Source organism: Anabrus simplex, chromosome 1, assembly GCF_040414725.1.
Source record: "Anabrus simplex isolate iqAnaSimp1 chromosome 1, ASM4041472v1, whole genome shotgun sequence".
Classification (NCBI taxonomy): domain Eukaryota; kingdom Metazoa; phylum Arthropoda; class Insecta; order Orthoptera; family Tettigoniidae; genus Anabrus; species Anabrus simplex.
In genome coordinates, this window is record NC_090265.1 from 40,944,061 (window position 1) to 40,959,621 (window position 15,561).

Consider the following 15,561-nt stretch of genomic DNA (forward strand, 5'->3'; position numbering starts at 1 on the left):
ATCTGCGAATGTCAATCTAAATGCTGAACAAACTTTGAGACTTCAATGGACACAAAAGTCATGCATACGATATGCCGTCCAACTGTGGCATGACGCTCATGTTTATGGATTATGGTTAGGACCTCTTTCCCTAATTTCCTTCTTACCTTAATTATTATGTCATTGACATGTTCTACATCTGACACTATGTCAATGTTCTTACTGACAAGAAAAGCTACGCTGTTACAGGGTTCCTTTTTGTGTCCATACCAGTAGATCTTATAACCTTTCCTCAATGATTTTAACCTTTCCTTCTCCATTTTGTCTCACTCAATCCTAGAATATCAAACTTTATCCTTTCCATGAGGTCCACAAGTTCTCCACTTTTTCCTGTCAGGGTTATAATATTCAGTGTTCCAATTTTTGTTTTATTCTTTCTCATGTAGATTTTCTTCTTAGCATATCTTCACCGATTATCATCGGGCTGCCAGCCATCATACCTAGCAGAAGTATGTAAGGATGTTGTCATATTTGGGACTTGAATTCCATTGCATCCAAGGCTTGTTTTAGTTTTGAAAGCGGACACCAGTTACTCTCCTGTTGACTTGCTTAGCCTAACACAAAAAAGGATTTTTTTCTGTCAGGGTAGTCTCGCTTAGCCCTTAGCAGTCCCCTGCCACATCTACAAGGCAGCAACTTTTTAGAGAATTTATGTGGCATTTCCTCCACAAAGGTTTCACTGCACTTGCTAGGGAGAAATCGTCCGCCCGTAGTCGTTGGTTCATCCTTAGTTTGCCAGTTTTTAACTTTTAAGTCATTGAAGATTGTTTTAAATTTTTTTTAAAATCTCACATCACATGCATGCATTAATTTATATTATCATATATTCACTCAGAATATTGTATAACCATGCCACATTCAATGGCGAAATTTGTAAATATTTTAACTTTTAGGTGAAGATGGTCCTAATAGGTCGAAACGTTTACATGATGACTATTTAATACAAATAGTGCGAGAAATATTGAAATATTCTGTCAGGAAATAAAAGAGATTTAGACAGAATTCATCGCCAAAAAGCACTTTCTTGCCCTGAACAACAATTTCTCACATCCTGTAGTGGTGTTTAAATCAAGTCAGCCATCCTGATGAAGTGTTAAATTTTCCTTCAATCTTCATAGTTTCATGGAACTCTCCTGCTTTCTCTATTAACATTGGACCTGATACAGGAACTCCTCTTGCTCTCTTCTGCTGAAACCACAAGTGCAGAGCTTCATCTGGTTTTGCATAAGTTGAAGTTTTCGGGTAGCTGTCAGGTGTTGTTGCAAACTTTAGCAGCTTTTCTTTATTTTTATTTAAGTCTCTTACTGTTGTTTTACCTATCCCATAATTCCATTAAAGTTTTATTGCAGATTTGCCCATTTCTAACTTATCTATCACTTCTCATTTCTTTTCAATAGCTAAAATAACACCTTTGTGTTTATCTATCATCTCCGTAGCACATATAAACTGTCCAAAACTTTAGCAGCAACAAGAAATGTGATACAGGTTAACACTCATTGTCACTGATTTTTTTTAGAGACTATTTTTGATATCTCTCAGTGACTAGAATTATGATCAACAATACATTCCTACTGGTGATGTTTAAAAGTATGCTCTCACTTTGTATCAACACAGCAAGAATTTTGAAGGGAACCGTCCCAGAAGAAAACTTAAATCTTTGTCCGTTACTGTCGGCTTTTAAGGCATTGGAAATTACCTACATTTAGCTCCTAGGGCAAAGATATAGACAGGAAATTGGACGTGGACATGTTAAGAGTTTGCTGTAATTTATTAATTCACTAATGCTCATTAAACATCCACTAAATCATTTCCAAAACAATTTTAAATATGATAAGAAGAATAGACTACAATTACAGCTCTGCGAAAGTCAGTGATGTCACTCATGCCATATCCCAAATTCATTGCAAATTTATTCATGAGCCTTGTGGTGGTTATTTCTATCTGGCACCCTAGCAAACTCAAAAGTAACTTAAAAGACAAAATACTGTGTAGTCGACATACTTTGTCCCTGTGGCAGCCTCCGCATGGGGGAAGTTGTGTTAACTAATAATAATAAATTAAAAGTGTGATTTAATAGAATCTGATAATGTTCTTTCAAGAAGTATATCAATCTCATTTCAGTTAATGGTATCTTTTTCAGTTATAATCCTTTATTTAATGTTTTCTTTTTTTAGGCATTATCTAAACATTTTATCCTGAATTAGTGTTTGACAGATTGAAGAACTAAGTTGAAACTGAAGAAAAATGGCTTTCAAGACTGGAAAACTTTAAAGTGCAATTTTAACATTCATAAGTTCATTAAGGTTTACTTTTTCAACAGTACATAGTCAGTCAAAGTTTTAGTTCTTCCCATCTGTACTGGATGAACATTATTTTTCTTCCTAAACCATTCTTTCCTTCTAATCAACTGATTTTTATGCTGGTAGAGTGTCGGCCTCCGGATCCCAAGATAGCGGGTTCAAACCTGGCAGAGGTAGTCGGATTTTTGAAGGGCGGAAAAAAGTCCATTCGACACTCCATGTCGTACAATGTCGGCATGTAAAAGATCTCTGGTGATACATTTGGTATTTACCCGACAAAATTAATTAAATCTCAGCCATAGACGCCCAAGAGAGATCCGGTTTACTCTGTCTGCCATCTAGCGGACCTAGAGTAAAACGGAACGTCGAAATTGACAAGCAGACAGCCAGATGGCGTCAAATCGAAATGTCTGCAAACGGTACCGGAGGCCATACGATTATTATTCTCTCTTCTTGCATTCCGGCCGGACCACGTTACAGTTTCAATTGTTCCTCCTTAGTTGTTCTTTCCTTTTCTTCCAGTATTCTTTCATTGTTTCAGTGTGTTTCTTTTTCCTGTCTTCAGTCCACTTTGTGCCTGTTTTCCTTTCCTTCCTCCCTTGGAATCCTTCCATTTGTAAGACTTTCTTCCTAAAAATCTTTCTTTCCAATAATTCTTCTTCTCGTATGTTGTTCCTTTCCAGGTCTTTCTTGACTTCTTGAATCCAGGTGGTAGTTGATTTCTTTTCCCAAAGGTACTTGAAGATTCGTTTAGTTAGTCTATTGTCATCCATTCTGTAACTGTGTCCAAGAAATAGCAGTCTTTTTCTTATTGTTTCAGATATGTTTTCTACGTTCTGGTAAATTTCATTGTTACTTCTTAATTTCCAAAACTCTGCAATTCTTAGAGGACCTAATATTTTCCTTATAATTCTTCTTTCTAATATTTCTAATTTATCAAGCTTGTAGTTCAGTGCTAGACATTCGCTGGCATAAAGGCATTCTGGTTTCACTACTGTGTTGTAGTGCTTTATTTTAAGTTTTCTTGATAAGCACTTTTTGTTGTAAGTATTCTTAGTTATACCGTACGCTCTTTCCGTCTTTTGTATCCTCTCCTCTATAGCTGATTTATCTAAACCATTTTCTTGAATTGTCTCACCCAAATATTTGAATTCCTTTACCTTTTGTATTTGACCAATATCCGTTACTAAAAACTTTGGGGCACTTTTTATATTCGTCAAAAATTTTGTTTTCTCGGCAGAGATTCTCAAGCCTGTTATGTTGGCTGTCTTTTCAAGGAGATTGACTTGCATTGCTGCATCTGTAAGGCTTTCTGAAAGTATGGCAAAGTCATCTGCAAATGCTAGGCAATTTATTGCAACACCTTTGTTCTTCTTCCCCAGCATGAGTGGCAATATTGTAGATTCTTTCAGTTTTTCATTCCAAATTCTTACAGTTTGACACAATTGAAAAGGAGTGGAGATAGACCATCGCCCTGCCTCACACCTGTATTTATTTTGAAGGGTCAAGATACTTCACCCATAAATTTTACTTTCGAGATAGTGTCTGTAAGTGTTTCACGAATTAGGTTTGCCAATTTAGTTTTAACTCCAAATTCATGGATTACTTTATCTAGGGTTTCCCTATCAACAGAGTCAAAAGCTTTTTTAAAGTCAAAAAATGTTACAACTATGTCTTTGGAGTTTATTAATCTGTGTCAAATTATAGATTTCAGGTTGAAAATCTGTTCGGAGCAAGATCTTCCTTCTCTAAATCCACCTTGATATTCACCCAATTGACTGTCCAGTGTCGATTTTACTCTATTTAGTAGTATTGTTGAGAAAATCTTGTAAGCAACTGGCAAGAGAGATTATTATTATTATTATTATTATTATTATTATTATTATTATTATTATTATTATTATTATTATTATTATTATTATTATTATTATTATGCTGAAAAGCAATTGGCAGTCTGATTCTTACTGCCACAAAGTCCCAAGTTCTCTCCCATCATTTCTTACGTGTTTATTTGTATCTCTCAGTAGTCATTTTCATTAAAGACCATTATGATGATGAGATTTCCACTCTCTTAGATGTTTATACCTACAGCCACAAGTCATTCTGCTCCTCGCATGGAAATAGTTTAGAGAGATCTGGTTGATTCTCTGCGTGTGTCGGTGGTATCCTATCTGAAACAGAAAAGTAGCATGCTGAAGGAAAAATGAATATTGCCATAAGCTGTAATTTAGCATTGAAGTACTTTATTTCATCATCCCAAGAATAGAAATCCACTTTTAGTACCATACTACATAAAAGTTCTGAACATAGATGTATACAAGAGACTTTGCTGTCTGGTTTTGTTGATTCCTACACATGGTGTATTTTCTTACTTATTTTACTTTTCTGCTCATATATATTCTGTTATATATTTATACATATCTATATGCCAGTTTTGTTCTGTGCATTTATGTATATCTCCCCTCAAGATCATACATATTCATTCTGCTTCTTGAATAATTGCTTATAGGGCTTCTCCACTCTTTTGCTCACCATACCTCTCCCCCCCCCCCTCCCCAATCTCTCTCTCTCTCTCTCTCTCTCTCTTTCTCAGGAAAAAGAGGTTTGGAAGTTTTCAGTCTTTAATTGTAACTTTGTTCTCAGAATTTTTCTCTTGAAAATCGTGTAATGAGTTTATTAGAATGTTAAGAATAGCACTGTGAAGCTGAATGAAAATCTCAGAATCTCAAAAAGAAATGTGTTTTGCTTATGTAAACCCACAATGTACTCAACACAAGTTGATAGTCTCATTGCTTGCATTTGAACATCTAATGTTTTACAGTTCAGTCTCATAGTATATTGTGAAGGATGTGTAGCTAAAGAGTTACTTGTGATTCATCATGCTTAGCTGTTGTAAAATTAATTGTTCAGGTTCCAGCTAATATTTTATGAGTGACAGTTTCAAATAATTTTGCTTTGTGAATAATTTTCTCAGCGAACAAGAATCAAAATAATTATTAGTAATTATGAAGTAATAATAATAGTACTATTATTAAATCTGAAAAGACCTTTCTTGATAAGATTGTTCTGCTAGGTGACGGTGAAACCTATTGAACGCCAGCCCAGCCCTGTCGTGACAATTCCTCGGCTGACCGTCCCGCCAATGATACTTAATACCGTGCCTGGTTCAACGGATTTGCATGTGTCTCAACAACAGGGTAAGAAACGGCGCCGGGAGAAGCATCATCGGTACTCGCCTGACTCTCAGGGCATGAGTCCAAGCAAGGAGCACAAACGTAAACGCAAACGGAAGAGCCTAGATATAGAGAGTCCAACACAAGAGACTCCAAGAATTAAAATCAAGGTAGGTAAAACTTTTCTATTCAAAAATGAATAACGTGGATAAGCAGGTTAGAATGGCTTTAGGACAGTGTTATAAAATTATTTCCAAATTGCTGATATGCTAGGTTTTTTAAAACATCCATATGTACTTGTATCCTACCTGTAGCAGTTATGTCTTTTGTATTCTTTTGCCATCTATTTGCACTTTTTTTTTTTTTTTTTTAATATTTAACATCAGATGCAGTGTATCCAGTGTAGCCCAATTCCTGAGGACTTTAAGATACTGGGACACCCTTTCTCCAGGGGTCATAAATGTGGAGGGCCGTTACGCTGGGTTATGGGTGAAGACCTCATCGGTATCTATGGCGGAGAAGATGGACTTCGGTACAGTGGAGATGGCGGAAGGGGCAAACCCGTAGTGTCTGTACTCCAGAGGAGCGGCTACAAAAGGCATCTGAGTCCATGTTAAGGGCGGCCTAATTTGAACCTGGCAGAAGGAAATAAAATGCCTTTGGGAGTGGCAAACTCATCGTACAAACAGCCTATAAAATAAGTGCGAGTGAATCGAGGCCTCGGAAAATGCTATGTCGTCACCCTGAAGTGACGCACAGTTCCCGGTGCTCTGGGGGAACTGTGAGAAGTAGACTACCAGACATCACAAGAATCGGTGTCATCAGTGACATGACTTTGAATGACAAGGTAGAAGAACTGATAGAGTTTTTGGAGAAAAAAGCAATGATGGGAATAAGTGAGACAAAATGGAAGGGGAAAGGTCAGAAAGAATTGAAGAAATGGTATAGATTATATTGGAGTGGAGGAAAGATGGCAACAAATGGTGTTGATGTTATATTGAGAGAAGACCTAGCGCAATATGTGGACAAAATTGACCAGATCAGTGACAGGGTAATTAAAGTTAGACTTGGACTTGAGAGTGGAATCAAGGATTTTATACTGGTTTATGCACCCCAGTCAGGGAATGTAGATGAATGTTTAGAAGAGTTTCTAGAAGAACTGGAAAGTTGTATTGAAGACAAAGAGGTTGTAATAATGGGAGACATAAATGCAGATGTTGGAACAGACAGACAGGGAAAAGAAGAGATAATTGGCCCCTATAGTTATGGAAACCAAGATGAAGAAGGAGATTTGGTAATAGATTTTTGTAGAAGGAATGAATTAATTGTTGGCAATATGTAGTTTAGAAAAAGAACTCACAAAAAATAACTAGATATGGTTGAGGAGATAGAAAGACAATGATTGATCTTATTCTGGTGGAGAAGGAGAAACGTAGAAAACTGGAAGATGTGATAGTAATGCCAAGAGTATATTTTGAAGGAGACCAGAAAATGGTGGTAGCCAAATTAAGACTTGGTAAAATAACGAAGTAAATAGAAAAATGGGAAAGAAAAATAAAGGGATGGAAGTTAAAAGAGATAGAAATAAGGGAAAATTTTCAAGAGGATCTGAAGAAAGAAATTCCCAAAGATGACGTGAACATTGTGGAAGAGGAATGGACATGTTTCAGAAATGGTTTTGTGAAGTGTGCGGTAAATGCCTGTGGAAGACTATCAGGGAGGAAAAGGGAAAAAGGAGACTCCTTGGTGAAACAGCAGGGTAAAGGAAGTAGTTAAAGATAAACAAATGGCTTAGAGGAAGTAGATAGGCAGCAATAGTGCAGAGAATTGGCAGAAATATAAAGAAGCCAAAAAGGTATGTAAGAAAATAGTACAGGAAGAGAAACGGAAGAGCTGGGAAAGTTTCACAGAAACTTTACAGGAGGATATAAAGGGAAGTAAAAAGGTTATGTGTGGTTTGGTGAAGAATAGTTTATGAAATAGGGAAGACACACAATTTGTAAAAACTGAAACAGGGCAGATATTGATGCAAAGAGATGACATACTAAAAAGATGGGAAGAATACTTCTCAGAATTGCTAAATATTAAATACAGTGGACTGGTAGATCAGAAGGAGCAAGAAGAAACAATAGGGAAAGAAGCAGAACAAGAAATGGAGATATCGATGTTAGAAATAGAGGAAGCCATACAAAGGATGAAGAGCATAAAGCAGCAGGAGTGGGTGAGGTAACTACACAAATGATAAAAGCAGCGGGACGAATAGGGATACAGTGCCTGTATAGATTATTTAGTATAATGTGGAGGAAGAAAGAGATCCCAGAAAAGTGGGGAAAGGGTTTAGTTATCCTGATATTTTTAAAATGTGATAAAAAGGAATGTAATAACTACAGTGGGATCACCCTTATTGCCCATGTAGTGAAGATATTTGAGAGAGTATTGGAAGGAAGACTGAGGAGGAAGCTAGAAGGAGAAATGGAAGAAGAACAGTATAGTTACCGGAAATACAGATCAGTGTTTGACCTGATCTTTACATTAAGACATATGATGGAGAAAAGATGGGAGTTTGGAAAAGACATAATGATGGCATTTATTGACATTGAGAAAGCTTATGACAGTGTGCCCAGACAGTTGGTATGGGACACATTAAAGAAAAAATAACAGAGTGGAAGTGCAAATGATAAAAGCTATGTACAAAAATTGTGTTAGTAGTATGAAGACTAGTATAGGAAATACAAAATGGTTTAAAGTTGAAACTGGTCTATGACAGGGAGGTGTCATCTCCCATCACGACCCATCATAGTCGTGGATGAAATTCATAAGAACATTAAACAGAGATTGGGAAGACAGGCAACAAAAGCCATGTTGTTTGCAGATGATATACTGATATGGGGTGAGGATGAAATGGAAGTGCAAAAACAAGTAGATGTATGGAATCAAGTGATAGAAAAATTTGGGATGAAAGTAAGTACAGAGAAAAGTAAAACAATAGCAATGACAAGAGGAAGGAAGGAAGAGGAAAGATCAAAGTGAATGCTAAAATTCTGGAAGTGGTTAAAACTTTCAAGTACTTGGGAAGTGTAATCACAGAAGATGGAAAGATAACCGAGGAAATTGGGAAAAGAATACTGTTACGGAGATATCCGTGGTAGGTAGAGGTGAAAGAAGGTGCGGGTGTGAATGGGTTTCAAGCTACGAATTTAACGTGCAATGTAAAATTAATTAAAATTTAACTAGGTTATATTTTCTTTTCAAAAACAAGAGATAACAATCATAACAGGTACAGAGTAGCAAAAATGTAGGTACAATATTACTGGATTCGGGCTCAGTGCCCTTACTTCATAACTCTTGGGCAATCAGCCCCGCCTTACTCCAAAAAAAAATTTTAGCCAAGGGGCAGAAAGCCCCATTCATGCCCAGGAGCACTGGCTCCAAACATTACACATAAAGCCTGCACGAGGCATACAGAAACAAATTTCAAAGAGCGATCCGCTCTCAAAATTGTAAGCCTATCACAAGGCCACACCAAACTCTACCTTCAAGCTGTCCTCTAAGGACGTATTCACAGGGGTAAAATACCCAACCTACTGAGGTCTATTACATGAAAAGAAGGTTGATTACATGACCTCTAAAATAACAATTTGAGAGGAGGCGAACTTGCACTCCTAATACACTTTGTTTTTAAAACCTAATCTGGCTCTGGGCCACTAACGCAAGGGCTAATCCCATACTACAGAGGTGACTTAGAGAAGAACACTTTACATTACATAAACGAAGAATAGTTTGAGAAAATAAGTTCACCTCAAAACAAATGTGAGTGGGAGCTCGAGAGGGTTAGCACTCTCTATCCCAATATGTAGCTTTACAAGAAAAAGATGAAAAGAGTAATTACATTTTAGGAAAAGGTTACATGATGGAAATGCTTCGAACCCGCCGCGAGTGTTAAACTGCCGACCTAGCAAGAAAAGAAGTTATTAATAGGCCATTACCTGGTGTTGAACGGCTGAAGAAGAAAGAGGCGCTTCCCGCCTCCTGCTATGTACTTAATACACTGAAAGATGGAACAGAAGTGGCCCGGAGACCCCAAAATCAGCAGTTTAAATACTCTCGCGGAAGTTTCTAGGCGTTAGGGGAATGAAAACACCCGCCCACAATGTTTTTATTGGATAGGACCCCGCAATCGATTCAAGTTGGGGGAAGATACATCTGATTGGATAGAAATTAATTTAAGAAATTCGGGATTGGCTACATGCAAAACAAGGGGAAAGAGAGGGGTATACAGCCAACTTAAACAATAACAGAAAGAAATTTAGCAAAGAACAAACATTTGAAATAAAAAATTTCTTCAACAAAATAGTTCTTTGACTCCGCACTAGGTTGCACTATTGTTGATCTTCAGTAGTGTCCTCTAGAAGAGAAAGTTCACACTTCTTACTTCAAGCGAAACAAAAACACATCAAAAGTGACACAGTTCAAAAACTCAAAATTTTCCACGTGGTGACATCTTCTGAGAAAGTAGAGAATTAATAGAATAGATAAAGTTCAACCTTCCTCCAGAAGAGGAGTTTCAACTGGCGCAACTTTTAAATAAACGGTGTAGAGGTGTACCGCCCGGTACAGACCTCCCCCCCCAAAAGTTCCTCCAGGGGTGACACATGAAATCAGTTTGAAACAAAGTCCAAGTAATGATGTTGATACAAAGATAGATAGCAGAAGCATTTACAAGATTTCTTAATTCAGTTTCAAAATGTTGTTGTTGCAGGTGAATGAAAGTCTTTATGTTTGTAGAATTTGAATTTCTGAAGATAAACTTTTAATACTTAAAGGTGAAGAAAAATTTTGCAATGTCCACCAAATATTGTTGTTGAATTCCCAAGTGTAGTTATTGCTTATGGTGACTGTCCATGTAGTTGATGTAGATTGAGTCGGATGGCCAGACCGGCCGTTGCAGCTTGCGTGCAACGGAGGCCGCTCGGACCCCTCAAGTACCCTGAGATACCGCTCGCCCGCACTATGAGGGGAGCAGAGGTGTTGAAGTACGCCGCGCCCGCGGTGAACAGATACAGGCTGCGGGCATGTAGCAGGTCGTGCGCCGCACATCAGCCTTGGCCGGGAGGAGAGCTCCGGCTCGCCGTGCACATGTCGTCCTCGCTGGAGAGGAGGGGGCCCCTCCCCCTCCCCAGTCGCTGCACGGCGCCGCGCGGCTGCGGGGGCGCTGAAACATTAAAGCTAGGCGGCAGAATTGTGTTGGACAATCATCTTCTTTGAGGGTACAGGCTTGTGGAGAGGTTGAGGGGCCAGCGGCGTGTAGATATCCATGGCATTTACTATTATGAAGCCACAGTGTAAGGTGGAGCAGGAGACGGGAGCGTGGTAACGGCCTTGGCAAGAACAGGATGGCAGTTTAACGGGTCGGGGCAGGTTTTACACAAGGCTTACATCTAAAACCAAAATATTACAGAAGGGGCAGAATGCCTTAAAAGTGAAACTCAAAAAAAAAATATAACCTTCATATCCTTTCAAAATAATATGAAGCAAGTTAGACAGAAATTACACCGGTTTCACCTGGGACAGGTGAACTCTAAATATCCTCTCGGTGGCTGGATTACTTAGCAATAAGGTAACCGGCGTAAGAAAATCGAGAATGATACAAGGCCCATGAAATCTGGGGGCAAGCTTGCCCGCGGGAACAAAATTTTTGACCATAACCTGGTCACCTACCTTCAAAGTGGTGGGTCTCCGTCCACGATCATACCTTTCCCTAACCTTTTCATGAGACACTTTAAGATTGGCTTTAGCCTTCTTCCAAAGATCTTTAATGTTATCCGGATCTATTGTCTCGGGCAGAATGTCATTCAGAGACCAGAGGTTAGAGAGCGGCGTGTTGGGAACGAACTTAAACATCAAAGAAGCTGGAGTAAATTTGTGTGATTCATGAACCGCCGAATTCAAAGCAAAAGCTAACCAATGCAGGGACGTGTCCCACCTAGAATGATCTTCATGATGATAGGCAATAAGTGCGGACCTGAGATTACGGTTAACCCGTTCAGCCAGAGATGGTTGAGGGTAATAAGCAGATGTAGTTACATGAGAGATGGACAAGTCAAAACAGAATTTACGAAACAGATTTGATGTAAAAGCTTTAGCATTATCAGATACAATGTATTGGCACGGACCAAAAGAAGCAAAAATAGAATTTAGGCAAGTAATGGTGGACTGAGCGGTAGCCAGCTTAGTCGGAAATAACCAGGAAAATCTTGTAAAACCATCTACACACACAAAGATGAACTTGTTGGCATTACCCTTTGACTGGGGGAAGGGTCCCACATAATCGATATACAGGCGTTCCATGGGGCGCGACGCTTGATGCGAAGACAAAAGGCCTACCTTGGTGGACATGGTGGGTTTACTAAGCAAACAAGATTTACAAGCTTTTACAAGTTCACGGATTTCACCGTCCATACCTTTCCAAATGAACATTTCACGAATTTTTTCACGGGTTTTAAAGATTCCAAGATGCCCTCCTAATGGGGTCTCATGATAATACTTGAAGATCATAGGCACAAGAACCGCTGGCACGACAACCTTCATCATCTTATCATGCCTCGATGGGCAACATAAAACACCATTCCTCAGAACATAAGGGACGACATGTTCCCCAGAAGAAAGGGTTTCCATTATCGGACCCAGCGTCGGATCTTCACGTTGGTATTTCTCGATATCCCTAAAGAGCATGGGAGCATCTGTTAGGATGGCATTAACCTCAGATAGTATGGACTCGGAAGGTGATGAACTGTCGACAGGTTCATGGGTCTCGACGTCGTTAGAAAACATACGGCTGAGTCCATCAGCAACAACATTTTCAGTACCTCTGATATGTCGTACATCGAATTGGAAGGCAGAAATACGGATGGCCCAACGGGCTATACGACCAGTACGACGCGGCCTACCTAAGACCCAGCTTAAGGCTTGATTATCTGTCTCCAAGTCGAATTTAACGTGTTCCAGATAGAGACGGAACTTTTCTAAGGCAAATAAGACTGCCAAACCTTCGAGCTCATAGATGGAATACTTGGCTTCTTGAGCCGACAATGTCCTAGACGCATAGGCGATGGGTCGCCTCCCTAGTTCAGTCTCTTGAAGAAGGACTGCAGCTACAGCTGACGACGACGCATCCGTTTGGACGATGAATTTCTTCGAGAAATCAGGCATAGCAAGTACAGGGGCATTACAGAGAGCTAATTTAAGATCTTCGAAAGCGGCTTGTTGAGAAGGTCCCCACTCGAATTTGATGCCTTTCGTACGGAGAAGGTTTAAGGGCGCCGCTCTATTAGCAAAATTAGGAATGAACTTCCTGAAGAAATTCACCATGCCAATGAACCTGGCGATACCTTTAATGTCCTTGGGAGGTTTAAAATCACGGATGGCCTGTGTTCTAGAATGATCGACTGCTACACCATCAGGTGACACAATATGCCCTAGGAATGACATAGAGGGCTTAGCAAAGGCAACCTTGGACAACTTGACAGTTAACCCAGCCTTACGAAGGCGATTGAGAACTTCTCGCAAATGATCTAGATGTTCTTCAAAGGTTTCGGAAAATACGACGACATCATCCAAGTAGTGATATAAGTACTCAAATTTGATGTCGGAAAAGACCCTATCTAGTAGCCTAGTGAGCACAGCTGCCCCCGTGGGGAGCCCGAAAGGCACGCGGTTGTATTCGTATAAGTTCCAGTCCGTGGCAAACGCTGTAAGATGTTTAGACTCTTCGGCAAGGGGAATTTGATTATAGGCCTGATTCAAGTCCAAGATGGTGAAGAACTTGGCCTTACGAAACCATGAAAAGCAAGAATGAAGGTCGGGAAGGGGCACAGATTGCAACACCACCTTCCGATTGAGAGCCCTGTAATCAATGACAGGCCTGAAGCCTCCTTGGGGTTTCGGGACTAGAAAAATAGGCGAAGAATACGCTGACTTAGAGGGCCTAATAATACCATCCTTCAACATCTGATCGATGATTTCTTTCAGAGCCTTCATTTTAGGTGGAGATAGCCTATACGGTGGAAAACGGACAGGAATCGAATCCGTGACCTCAATTTTGTATTCAATAAGGTCAGTAACACCAAGAGTATCAGAGAACACCTCGGGAAACGACTGACACAGTTTCCGAATACTATCAGCCTGCTCCTCAGGTAGATGTCTAAGGTCTAACAACATCTCATCCTGGGTAGGCGAAATAGATGAACATGATACAGAATTACACTTTAACAAGGGAATTCTACAATTGGACGCAAATTTGAATGTGCACGACCTACTCTGGAGATCGAGCACAAGACCAGTGTGAGAAATGAAGTCCGCTCCCAATATGATGGGGCAAGACAAACGCTTGGCCACAAACAATTTGATCTTCCATGTAAATTTAAAAGCCCGAATTTTGACATGTAAGGAACCTAGAATTTCTAATGGAGATGAATTAGCCGAAACATATTGAATAAGAGCTGAGACATGGTCAGGGAGTTTACAAACAGATTTCAATTTAGAATACCAATCAGCCGAAATAATGGAACAAACACTGCCTGAATCTAAGAGAGCTGTTATAGGCTCGTTATTTAACTCAATCTTAAGAAAAGGAACAGGTGCGGGGGTATCCGCCGCAATCCTAAGACACTCTTTAGGGCATTCAAAAGATGAATGTGAAGGCTGGTCGTTCTCTGCATTTACAACCTGTTTACTAGGGGCTAAGTCTCGGGAAGATGGATTAGTCGGCTCAGCCGACGCCACTAGTCACTTTTTATTATTGGCATAGCTGGAATTTGCACCAGAAGTTGAGCAGGAGGGGGTGCTATTTGTTTTGGGCAATTCTTGGCGATATGTGAGAAGGCCCCACACTTAAAACAGCCTTGTGATGACCCTGCTCCATTCCTTGTCCCACTTGACTTGATCAGAGGACACTTATTCCGCAGATGGTCAGGCGACCCGCAAGCATAACATTTACGGGGATTGACTGGTCGGCGAGGTGGAGGCCGAGTGTTACTAAAGGAAGGCGGGGGTTCTTTCGCGACACGCAAAGAATCGGCGTATCTAACTCCTTCCGCTGAGACGGCCAATGCTTCAAGTTCAGAGAAGGTTTGCGGACACGCCGCGAAACACAAATATGACCTGTAGGATGGCGAAATACCTTCTACAATAGCCTGCACAATCTGATCTTCAGGAAAGTGCAGAGCCAACACCCTAGTGTAGAATTTGATATCTTGAATGAAATCAGCCAAGTTTTCATCCAAGCGCTGTACACGGTAATAGTACTTCTGAATCAGGGAGGACCTGGCCCTAGCCGGGATGAAGTTAGCTAGCAAATGGGCATGGAAATCCTCAATAGATGATTGCTCGGCAATGGCTCTTACGATTTTATCAGAGAGAATACCAATAGCATACGGATAGATAATTTGCAAAATTTGACATGGCGAAAGAGAAAAAACAAGAGCATGATCCTGAAATTCCACTAGAAATCTTAAAAATGAAATTACATCACTGGTGGTGTTGACAGAAAACTTAGAGATACCTCTAAGCAACATTGCCAATGGATGAGGCAAGCTACTGAACCCAGGTGACATAGTCGTTAAAGGTTTCAATGGCAAAGAAGTTAATTCAGAGCGGATGTTACCCAATGACGCACGGCGTTCAGATTCGTTGTTCGATGGGGCAGAGATAGTTTGAGCAGCAACGGTTATCCTATTGACTTCTCCCTGAGGAGGCTCTTCCTCGTTACCTACATTCACCGTGGCGGGTTGATCAGTTTTGGGAGGAACTTCGCCGGTTAGCAATTGAGTGACCTTATTAGACAATTCAGAAATAGTTTCAAGGAGCGTATTAGCGTCCTTCCTCTGAACGTCATTCACCTTTAGAGACAACAGATCATTAACTCTATTTGAAAAGTGATATAATCTGCCTTGCACACGCTTAATTTGGTTAGGAGACGGATCATTTTCATCAAAAAAGCTGACTACAGATGCTAGCCCAGTAATATTCTCGACGATCGTGGAAAGAGAGTC

At 39.9% G+C, this 15,561-nt stretch overlaps 1 protein-coding gene across 3 annotated transcripts in view; it reads left to right on the plus strand.

Moving 5' to 3' along the window:
* The window catches only part of LOC136883899 (PHD finger protein 14), a 319,931-nt gene that overhangs the window by 256,533 nt on the left and 47,837 nt on the right, over nucleotides 1-15,561 (plus strand). For all 3 annotated transcript variants that reach the window (XM_067156007.2, XM_067156006.2, XM_067156008.2), the window contains exon 14: nucleotides 5,413-5,682. In XM_067156007.2, the coding sequence (XP_067012108.2) occupies nucleotides 5,413-5,682 (270 nt within the window). The remainder of the gene's footprint in view (nucleotides 1-5,412; nucleotides 5,683-15,561) is intronic.